At 47.3% G+C, this 11,114-nt stretch overlaps 1 protein-coding gene across 1 annotated transcript; it reads left to right on the top strand.

The window, feature by feature from the left end:
• Positions 1–323: 323 nt before the first annotated feature.
• Positions 324–6,941, top strand: PSMB9 (proteasome 20S subunit beta 9). The gene is made up of 6 exons (XM_043907094.1): positions 324–456; positions 2,361–2,428; positions 4,568–4,699; positions 5,368–5,497; positions 5,743–5,884; positions 6,758–6,941. Exons 1-6 carry the CDS (start codon positions 397–399, stop codon positions 6,883–6,885), a joined length of 660 nt encoding a protein of 219 aa, XP_043763029.1. The 5' UTR covers positions 324–396; the 3' UTR covers positions 6,886–6,941.
• The last annotated feature ends 4,173 nt before the right edge of the window (positions 6,942–11,114 follow it).

Below are 11,114 nucleotides of genomic sequence, written 5' to 3' on the forward strand. Positions count from 1 at the left end.
GCCCGGCCCCTGAGGAGGCGGCCGGCCCAGAGCACCCAGGAGGATCGCGCTGACCTCAGATCCGAGGCTGACCTCCTCCATCGCCCACCCGCGCCCCGCCTCGCGTGCCGCCGCCTCCTGCAGTGGCAGCGCTGCCCGGGACTTCTAGCCCCGGGTCTGCGGGCGGGGCTCCTGCGTCATCTGTCTCCGGGCAGATCCGCTGGCCCCGGTCTCCTGCGTCATGTGTCTCCGGGCAGACCCTCCCCGCGCAGGTTAGCGCCAGGCCGCCCCGCGCGGCGGCGCGGAGTCGGGCGCCCCCTGGCGGGCGCAGCGGGGGGGCGGAGCCTCGGGCAGCGTGCGGCGCGCGGTCCCAGGTCGGAAACCAGAGCCGGGAGCGGCGAGCCTAGCGGAGCCGGGATGCTGCGGTCCGGAGCCCCCACCGGGGATTTGCCCCGGGCAGGAGAAGTCCACACCGGGGTAATGAGTCTGGAGTGTCAGCGGAGGGACGGAGGGACGGGCGGACCCTGGAAGTGCCACAGGGTGAACTCGGAGACTCGCAAGAGGGAGGAGACCGCTTGCAGCGGCCAGGGCGCCCATCCCAAAAGGAACACGGGCGTCTCCGTACAGAAGCGGAGTGCTCGGGGGTCCGCCAAGGGGCTGGGCGCGGGGGGCCGGCGGGGAAGGGGTGCTTGGGCTCCGAGCTGGAAGCGTTGAGGGGAAGCTGCTCTAGAGCGCTTTCGCTTTCACTCTGAACTAGAGACAGGGGCTGCTTAAATGAAGCGGGGGAGCTGGGGAAGGTGCGCAGAAATGAGGACACGGTGCCCAGAGTGGACAGGACGGCACTTGGGAGCGTGTGGGCGCTGACCGGGAAGGAACGCGCCCCACAGACCTTTGATGGGCTCGCTCCGGGGAACTCACGGTCCCGCCACTGATAACGCGGGTTCCCTGTGAACTGGCGCTGCCAGTGCCAGCCTGGTCCAGGAAGGCAGCTACTTGGCCCGGGTGCAGCGTGCTCCCCTCCCCGTGTCTTCCGCACCCACCTCCACAACCTGCTGGAGGACTTTTGCCCAGGCTGTGCCCCCGGGGGCTGGTGGCAACCCTTGGCTGGCTGGCTTCTGCTTTCAAGTGACCGCCACTGCTCTCAGCTTCGGGCAGCCTGTAATAACGGAGTAACCTCTCGGGTGGGGTTACCGCTGATATCTGGTCCGCTCTTCACGATGAATCAATGTGTCAAAATGAGCACTCCGGCCAATAGCCCCGGAGGCCAGAGCGACTTATGAAGCCCTGAGGAATATAGCTGTGAAACCATTCATAAAGTAGAAACTCTTCCCCTCACCACCAGATGAACAGCCGAAAGTACGAAGTACAAGTCAGACCAAACCCTGGGAGCTGGACGGGGGTTTAGTCCTGCGTGACCTTGGGCGAGTCACTTGCCTTCTGTGTGATGCAGTTTCCTCCTTTGTAGGATCTTTAAAGTTAAAAACTGTGGCTTTGTTCTCCTTCACTCTTCCTTAATTCTGTTCTTGACTTGGAAAAGGCAGCTAAAACTCCCCAATCAAATCCTCTCTTGGTACAGATCTCTTCCCCTGGCTATTTACTCTTTTAAAGAAAAAAACATTATTTTTTAGCCACGCCACATGGCATGTGGGATCTTAGTTCCTTGACCAGGGATCAAACCCATGCCCCCTGCAAAGGAAGCGCAGTCTTAACTACTGGACCACCAGGGAAGTCCCCTGGCTGTTTACCTCTTGATCAGAAATCCTTAAATGAGACCTTTATTTTAAACTGTCCCATGTGTTTCTTGATACTTTCCTCCTTCCTTGACACGTGGCCATGGTAACCACTGACCTCTGAGATGTTTTCCCTTGTTCAGTAAACTGGTTAAGGGGAGAGTGGGGTGGATGATTCTGGGCTAATGAAAAGGCTTGAGCTTGTTTCCCAAGGTCACGGTCACTTGCTCTGTGGCAAGATCAGCAGCACATCTGTGCACACAGCGAGCGCATGCAGAGGTCATTCATTTGTGGGGCTGCGTCACCAGGGCCTGGAAGTGCCCCCCTGAGCCCTTCACTCAGAGGGAGCACTTATGCCCCTGGGAGCTTCACCGCCACCACCACCACCCCGCCCCCTTTACAGCAGAAAGAATTTTAGGGATGCAATTCTTTCTGTGTGATATCCCCGGCTAGACTCTGACATTCCCTTGCAGCCAGGAAAGACAATAGACAAAATGGAAACAAAAAAAATCCCATCCTGGGAGTCAGCTCTGGCCTAAATTACCAGATAACCTTGAGCCAGTCGCCTCCCCTCTCTGAGAATGTTTCCTTATCTAACGTGAAGGGGTCAAGGCTCTTCCTGCTCTGACGTTCTATCCTGTGTCTCCACAGACAACCATCATGGCAGTAGAGTTTGATGGGGGCGTCGTGGTGGGATCGGATTCCCGGGTGTCTGCAGGGTGAGTGCCAGTGACCCTGGGTACTTCTGGAAGGAAGCTCATGGCGCCCAATGCACATTTTCAGTCATTCATAAAGAGACTGGCAAACTGAAGCTCTGGAGAAACTGAGTGAACCTTTCAGAAAGGCCACTATAATAAGATATTGGGCGGGGCGGGGGGGGGCGGGGGGCGGCGGTGGTGGTCTCTGAACTCCAGGGGAGAATCTGGGGCCTGAATGCTAACATGACCTGTCCCAGGGGGTCATCGAATTGGGTCTGAAAAGAGTTTAGGAAATAGTTTTCAGAGGCCTTCCTTCCATCTGGGTTTAAAGATAGAAAAGATGGTTCTGCTGAGCAGATATCCTGGTTTCTGATCCATTGTGTGAACTAACTTTGTCTTTCTCCCTTTTGGCCAGTTTCCCCACATACAAGAAAAGTGTACAGGCTTAGATCAACATCACTTACTTAATGTGCCATAGAACACATAACTTCCTCAAGATGGTTAATAACAGAAAAATTAGTAAGGGGAAGATTATTCTTAATTTAATGTAGTATTTTGTTTTATTATAAAATCTAAGTCTGATTTTGATCATTACTTGCAGTGTTTCATTTGTCTGAGACAATTTTTTCCTTCCTGCTTTAATCCAGGCATTAAATTTCATGTACTCTGAAGCCATTCTATTGTCAAAAGAACCTCAGAAATTTTAGCAACTCGCTGTAGGATCCTGCAATCCCATTCCTGGGCATCTGTCCAGTCAAAACTGTAATTCAAAAAGATGCCTGCACCCTTCTGTTCGTAGCAGTGCACATGTTCTTTATCCATTGCTCTGTTGGTGGACATTTAGGCTGCTTCTGTGCCCTGGCTATTGTAAATAGTGCTGCAGTGAACACTTGGGTGCATGTATCTTTTTGAATTATGGTTCTCTCCAGATGTATGCCCAGGAGTGGGATTTCTGGGTGATATGGTGGTTCTATGTTTAGATTTTCAAGGAACCTCCATACTGTTCTCCATCGTGACTGCACCAGTTTACCTTCCTATCAACAATAGCAGGGTTCCCTTCTTTCCATAGCTTGACCAGCATTTATTGTTTGTAGATTTTTTTTATGATGGCCATTCTGACCAGTGTGAGGTGATACTTCATTGTAGGTTTTATTTTTATGAACAAAAACACAAACAGACTCACAGACATAGAGAACAGACCTGTGGTTGCAAAGATGGGGGAAAGGAGAAGGATTGGGAGTCTGGGATTAGCAGGTGCAAACTGCTATATACAGAATGGATAAAGCATTTCTCTAATAATTAGTGGCTGAGTATCTTTTCCTGTGCTCTTTGGCCATCTGTATGTCTTCTTTGGAGAAATGTCTATTTAGATCTTGTACCCATTTTGATTGGATTATTTGTTTTTTGATATTCAGCTGAATGAGCTGTTTGTATATTTTGGAAATTAATCCCTTGTTGGTTGCTTCATTTGCAAATATTTTCTCTCACTCTGAGGATTGTCTTTATACTAAATTTAAAAAAAGGAGTGGACATCTTTATATAATTCACTTTGCCATACGCCTGAAAGTAACACAACAGTGTAAATCAACTATACTCCAATAAAAAATTTTAAAGATGTGATATATATGTATATTATGTGTGTGTATATATAGAGAGATATATCACAGTGGGCTATTACTCAGTCCTAAAAAAGAATGAAATAATGCCATTTGCAGCAATGTGGATGGACCTGGAGATGATCAAATTAGGCATAGTCAGAAATAGGAAGACAGATACCATATGATATCACTTATACGTGGAATCTAAAATACGACAAATGAACATAGCTGCATGACAGAAACAGACTCACAGACAGAGAATGACCTGTGCTGGGCGAGGTGGGGGCGGGAAGAAGGGTTGGGAGTCAGGGATCGGCAGATGCAGTTATATACAGATGGGATAAACAAGATCCTACCATATAGCACAGGGAACTCATTCAAACTCCTGTGATAAACCGTAATGGAAAAGAATATGGAAAAAAAAAGAGTATATACGTATAACTGAATCACTTTGCCGTACAGTAGAAATTAACACAACACTGCAAATCAGCTATACTTAAATTTTTTTTTTCTGAAAAATTGGCAACTCTGACGCTGATGACTTTGCACTCCTTGCTGACAGAGAGGCGGTGGTGAATAGAGTGTTTGACAAGCTCTCCCCCCTGCACCAGCGCATCTACTGCGCTCTCTCCGGCTCAGCTGCTGACGCTCAGGCCATAGCGGACATGGCCGCCTACCAGCTGGAGCTCCACGGGTATGAAACGGTGGGGTCCCCAGTCCAGGTCACCTAGAGCGCCCGGACTCAGTGAACGCCAACACCGTGTCCTATTCCGGGGGCGCTACCGTGGAATAGGAAAACTTCTTGCTTTGCCTTCAGCTTTCATTTCTCTTTGAACTGGCACTTGAATCTCTTAAAGCTGGTTTCTGCATCTGTAAAGCAGAGATAACTAATAGCACCTCCCCTACCTCACCAGATAGCTATTTCCAAAACCAAAAAATATGAGTAAAAGTGATTTGAACACTGCAAATCACTCTCCTAATATCAATAGTGAGGAAGAAGATGAGGACACAGCCCACCATGGTATCAGGTGGTGACCATGTGACAGCCAAGGTCACGGGGCAGAAGTGACGCTTATCTGCTAAACCCATATGGGCAAGGCTCTGGCAGCCAGGAGACTTTTGTCACTGGGGACCGGGGGGCTGGGGGGGACAGAATAAAGGAGGGAGAACAATTAAGAATTGAAAGCTTCTTCCTGGTGGGTAATGTGAGACTCTGGTTCCCCTGCACCAGTGGGAGGGGAGCTGGAGTCTGAATCCTTGCAGCTAGTTTTTAGGGGTCACCTGGCAGAGATGAGGGTGATGGTCTAGGAGGGTGGACCTCCAGGAAAGCGTATCACCATCTATTCCTAACCCTTCCTTCAGGATGGAACTGGAGGAACCGCCGCTTGTTCTGGCTGCTGCGAACGTGGTGAGGAACATCACCTATAAATATCGAGAAGACCTGTCCGCACATCTCATGGTAGCTGGCTGGGACCAACGCGAAGGGGGCCAGGTGAGTCTCTCGCAGTGTCCCCCCCTTCCTCGGAGTTCCCCTCTCCCCCAGAGAGGGAGATGGAGGTCATGTGGCATTCCAGCCTCGAGTTCCAAAGACACTGCCCCTGAAAGCATAGGAAGGTCTCAAAGGAGAAGGGTATGAGGTGCTGGGCCTTCGCTGCAGGGCGTGGAGACCACCTGCCCGTCTCAGGGCTGAGCAGAGGATGCAGGCTCCCGGAGTCTGAGCGGAGGGTGCCTCCGCAGGTGTACGGGACCTTGAGCGGGATGCTGATTCGACAGCCCTTCGCCATTGGCGGCTCTGGCAGCACCTACATCTACGGTTACGTGGATGCGGCGTATAAACCAGGCATGTCCCCAGAGGAGTGCAGACGCTTCACCACGAATGGTAATGTGCAGGCGGGAGGCATCTGGGGCAGGGGTTACACGTGGTAAGGACGTCGAGCGTGAGGACGAGAAAGACATGGATGCCGATCTGATGAAATGTCCAAATGGGACGCCTTTGAGAGTGATGGGGCAAAGGCTGAACTAGATGGGCTTTCAGGACAAAGTGCAGACGGTCAAGAGTCCGCCTGCAACGCAGGAGACTTGGGTTCGATCCCTAGGTTGGAAAGATCCCCTGGAGAAGGGAATGGCTACCCACTCCAGTATTCTTGCCTGGAGAATTCCATGGACAGAGAAGCCTGGCGGGCTACAGTCCTTGGGGTTTCAAAGAGTCAGACACGACTGAGGAACTAATGGACTTCAGGACAAAAGGCATAACCCAAGACTGTTCTGTGCACACCAAAGGAAGATCTAGGGTGACCACAGGAAACCAGCTGGGCGCTTGGGCCAGCCCATAAGAGCCGATTGTTACATATTCAAGGATTTGGGAGCGCTTGCCTATCTACTTGTTACAAAATCAATCATGGTGGGAGTGTTGAGACCATGAACGTTGCATGAAGACCTTTGTATTTTTTTTAAGTTGGTTGACCACCCCTAAATACGCATCTCTAGGAGATGTGTTCTGAAGTCTGCATGTAGTAGTAGGCATATGGACAGAAGGGAAGGGAAACCATTTTTTAAAAATAGTTATTTATCTGGCTGCACAGGGCCTTAGTTGCAGCATGCGGGATCTAGTTGCTTTACCAGGACTGGATCCCAGGCCCCCTGCAGTGGACGCGCAGGGTCTTAGCCCCAGACCACCCGGGAGGTCCCACGGGACGCGACTTCTGCAGCTAAGCTGCTCTCCCTCCTTCTCTCCACCCGGCACCCTCCGCAGCGATCGCCCTGGCCATGAACCGAGACGGCTCCAGCGGGGGCGTCATCTACCTGGTCACCATCACAGGCGCTGGGGTGGACCATCGCGTCATCCTGGGCGACGAGCTGCCGAAATTCCATGACGAGTGAATCTCCTTCCTCGGACTCTCCTTCTTTATTTTGTAATAAACTTTCTGGAACCAGAAGCTGGTATGGTCCATGTGCACTCAGAGAGGTGAAGCTTGGGAAGGGGGCTGCTGCCCACCCAAATGCTAGCGTATCTTTTGTATTATTTTGTCCCCACCTCTAAAACATCTTTCCCAGAGGAGGCGTGGAGGAGCAGATGAGAGTCAGGTGTATGTGACAGATCTCAGGTAGCCACGACAGCTACATGCCTGAGAATTAGCTAGGAGCCAGCTCGCATGGAAAAGGATTCCTCTCATAACGTGTTCATTCACATTAGAGGCCAAAACATGATAAATACTTAAATATTTGGGGAGGGGGGACTCATGAATTTCAAAGAATAGTAACAATAACCCAAAAAGCGAAATTTATTGAACTGAGCATTGGCTACATGCCTATAAACATTTTACATCTTAGAACCCAAACCAAAAAACCTTGGGTATGAACTACAACTATTGACAATTCTATGTAAAAATAGATGGAAAGTTAGTAAGAGTAAGTCATGGCAATTCAAAAGTGGAGATGTAGGATTTTGTTTACCAAATGCCCTTCCTCTACTACTGACATGAAACCTGTTCCCTCAAGACTCATATACCATCTCCTCCCTGAAATCTGTAATAATTAGCCCAACCCAACATTAAACACTTAGGACGTTGTTGGATGTTTGAATAACTGTATTCAACAGGCTGAGCCCTGGACCTATCTTTGCCAGGCATTTCCTGAGTGACAGGACAAACTACTCCCCTTCTCTGAGCCCTTGGTTTCTCTTCTGTCAGATGGGGTGTTGACTGACTTCTGAGATGCTTTATAGCTTTACAGTCAATGCATTTTTCACACACAAGTGAGCAGTTAAGAGGTATATTTAACAGAATCCTAGTGGGCCACCTAGGAAACTTCTGTCTGCTTTTCTTTCCAGATCTCAGGCAAAACATACAAAGCACCCTAAGACATCCCTATGTTCTTCGTAGTGTGTATTTGGTTTTGAGAAAACGAATCTAAAATTACTATCGCCTTGAGTTCTTTCTAGCCACGAGATTTAACTTATTTTGAAATTCAGTGTAATAGTTGGAGTATATTTTTTCGGCTGATCACAACTCAGAACACTGGAGCATAGACAAAAGCAAGCACTAAATCACTCTGAAAAATAAACAACAGGTGGATTGTGGAGAGACTCAAAACTGGGGGAGGCAGTGTTCTGGGGGGAGGAGGGCTCAGTCTTTCCTCTTTCCTCTCACGGCTCTGCCCTGAATTCTGACATCAACTGCAGAGTTGCACTGCTGAGCGGCATCTCTGAGAAAAACACTGTGGTTCTGGCCAGAGGAAGTGAGAACGTGGGCCCCTGTGGGCCAGAGGGCGCAGGGGAATCTCCCAGATGAGAGAGCTGGAGATGGGGACGCCCTGCCTCTAGGGATGAATCCTTGTGACGGCCTGAACTGCGCATGCGTGCCACACAACCAGACCACACAGCAGAGGCCTCGAGAACGTAATGGGGACACAAACCTTTAAAAACTGGAAGTCTGGCTGCTGCTTTATTGGCCAAAAAATCTGCATTGCTGTGCCCCTCATTCCACAAGGGGCTTGTAGCACTTCCCGTGTAAAAAGGAGGAGGAGGTAAAGAAGAAAATGATTAGAGAAAAGACAAAGTTAAGAAATAAATGAAGCCAAGAGGTAAAACTAAAATACAACATGAATATCCCTCTTTAAAAAAGAGAAGCGATGCACTGGTGCTGTCTTGAACAGCTTAACAAGAGCAGATTGTAAAACACTCAGTAGTTTTGAAAGGCAGTTGTTAACCACTGGTAGTTTGACACTGACCATGGCAGAAATATTTATACTACTGAAACCAGAAATGCTACATATCAGAACTTTGGGTTTTGTTTTTTTTCCCCCAGAAAGCCAGTTTACCAGGCCATGTATTGACCAGCGAGCTATCCATGAGCTTAGCTGGTTCTAAGCTACAAGGTAGTGAAAGCAAAGAAGGAAATGCAATCAGGTACAGGATTCAAAAGATTCATTTAAAAAGCAGGGATCTCCCTGGCAGTTCAGGGGTTAACACTCTGCACTGTCAAGGGCCCACGTGCCGCCTGGTGTGGCCAAAAGATTAAATAAATAAAATGAATATAAGGAGGACAGCTTTTTAAAAAACACTATAGGGACTTTCTTGGTGGTCCAGTGGCTAAGAATCCATCTTCCAATGCAGGGGATGCAGGTTCAATTCCTGGTCGGGGAACTAAGCCCACATGCCACATTGAAGACCCAGTGCAGGCAAAAAAGAATTTTCTTAATTTTTTTAACTAAAAAAATTAATAAAATTTCTAAGAGTATTTTAAAAGTAATAATAAAGGAAGAAAGAAAATCATCCAAAAGCAACTATATATATAATTTTTCAAGTCACATAGAACATTTACTGAATTAGAATATGCATGATGCCATAAACTCCAATAAACTCCAAAGTATTAATATCTTTGAAACCACACTCAGCAGGCATACTCTGTTAAATTAGAACTTGATAACAAAAGGACACCTAAAATTCTCATGATTTGCAAACTAAGAAAGTTTTGATAAACAGCAGATTTAAAAGATAGTCATAAAAGAAACTCATTCAGAAGCATTTGATAAAACTATTAGCTATCGAATTCTGTGAGATACAATTAAAGGAGTACTTGGAATTTTATAACTTCAAATACATTCAGTAGAACAAAAAAATGTTTAAAATAAGTGACATAAAAATTCTCCTAAAACTTTGAAAAAATAACAATTGAGCAAACCTAAAGAAAGAAGAAGGAAGGAAATTAATTTTCTCTAGTGGTATCATACCCACTGCATGCCTTGTGTGTTAGTCACTCAGTCGTGTCTGACTCTCTGCAAGCCCATGGACTGTAGCCCGCCCAGGCAAGAATACTGGAGTGGGTTTCCAGTTCCTTCTCCAGGGATTTTCCAGACCCAGGGATCGAACCTGCGTCTCCTGAATTGCAGGCATTAGTTACCTGTTGCTGTGTGACAAATGAGACTGAAATTGAGCAGCTTAAGGTAACAATCATTTACAAGTGGGCATTACTAGGATCACAGGGGAAATTTAAATATGGACTGAGTATTAGATAATGTTATATCCAAAGTAAGTATCTTGGAGGTGATGATGTTATTCTGTTTTTGTAGGAGAAATATCCTTATTCTTAAAATACACATGCCAAACTATTTCAGGGTAAAATGTCATGATGTCCACAGATTTTCTCAAATGGCCTAAAAAAAATAGTTCCTCAACAGTAAACAGATAAAGAAAATGTAGCTTATTAATACAATAGAATGCTACATAAGCAATGCATATTAGTGAACTACTGATAATGCAACAAGATAAATAAATTTCATAGAAATAATATTGAGTAAAAAAGCCACACATACACAAAACTACACAATACAGTATGTTTTGAAACAACAGGGTCCTACTGTATAGCACAGGGAACTATATTCAGTATCTTGAAATAAACCATAGTGGAAAAGAATATGAAAAAAAATGTGTATAGCTGAGTCATTTTGCTGTGCCGCAGAAAGTAACACAACATTGCAGATCAAGTATACTTCAATAAAATTAGAGAAAGAAAAAGAAAAACAGTGTATCTATTGCTGTGGAACAAACCACCCCTAAACTTTGAGGCTTAAAACAAAGATAATCATTTTATGATTTCTTGTGAGTCTGGGGGTTAACTGAACTTGAAGAACTAGTGATGTAGCCCATGAACCAAAGCATTTATCATAGCAACCACTCCACATAGCTCCTCACAATTCATGTAAGGACGCTGGTTATATGTCCCATCAGACTTGAACACCTTAAAATACCGTAAAATTTTCCCTGACTTTCTGGTTCCTGCCTTTCCATAGGACAGTTCATAAAGCCCACTTCTGCTGGCCCTCTTGGAAGTCAGGGCACCAACAGAGGATCTAAGTCCTACTTTCAAAAAAAAATCAAATTTGGGTTTCCCTGGTCACTCAGTGGTGAAGAGTCCACCTGCCAATGCAGGAGACATAGTTCGATCCCTGGTCCGGGAAGATCCCACATGTCTCGGAGCAGCTAAGCCCATGAGCCCCAGCTACTGAGTCTGTGCTTTAGAACCCAGGAGCCCCAGTGACTGAGGCCACGTGCTGCAGCTACTGAAGCCGGCGTGCCCTAGAGCCCAGGCTCCGCAACAAGAGAAGCCCCC

Source organism: Cervus elaphus, chromosome 7 (assembly GCF_910594005.1).
Source record: "Cervus elaphus chromosome 7, mCerEla1.1, whole genome shotgun sequence".
Lineage (NCBI taxonomy): Eukaryota > Metazoa > Chordata > Mammalia > Artiodactyla > Cervidae > Cervus > Cervus elaphus.

Bases quoted from the DNA above. Each gene is read 5' to 3' on its own strand.
- PSMB9 (XM_043907094.1), top strand. From the start codon at position 397: ATGCTGCGGTCCGGAGCCCCCACCGGGGATTTGCCCCGGGCAGGAGAA. The intron at 2,429-4,567 runs GTGAGTGCCAGT...CCTTGCTGACAG, and splicing joins GATTCCCGGGTGTCTGCAGG to AGAGGCGGTGGTGAATAGAG. The intron at 5,885-6,757 runs GTAATGTGCAGG...CACCCTCCGCAG, and splicing joins CAGACGCTTCACCACGAATG to CGATCGCCCTGGCCATGAAC.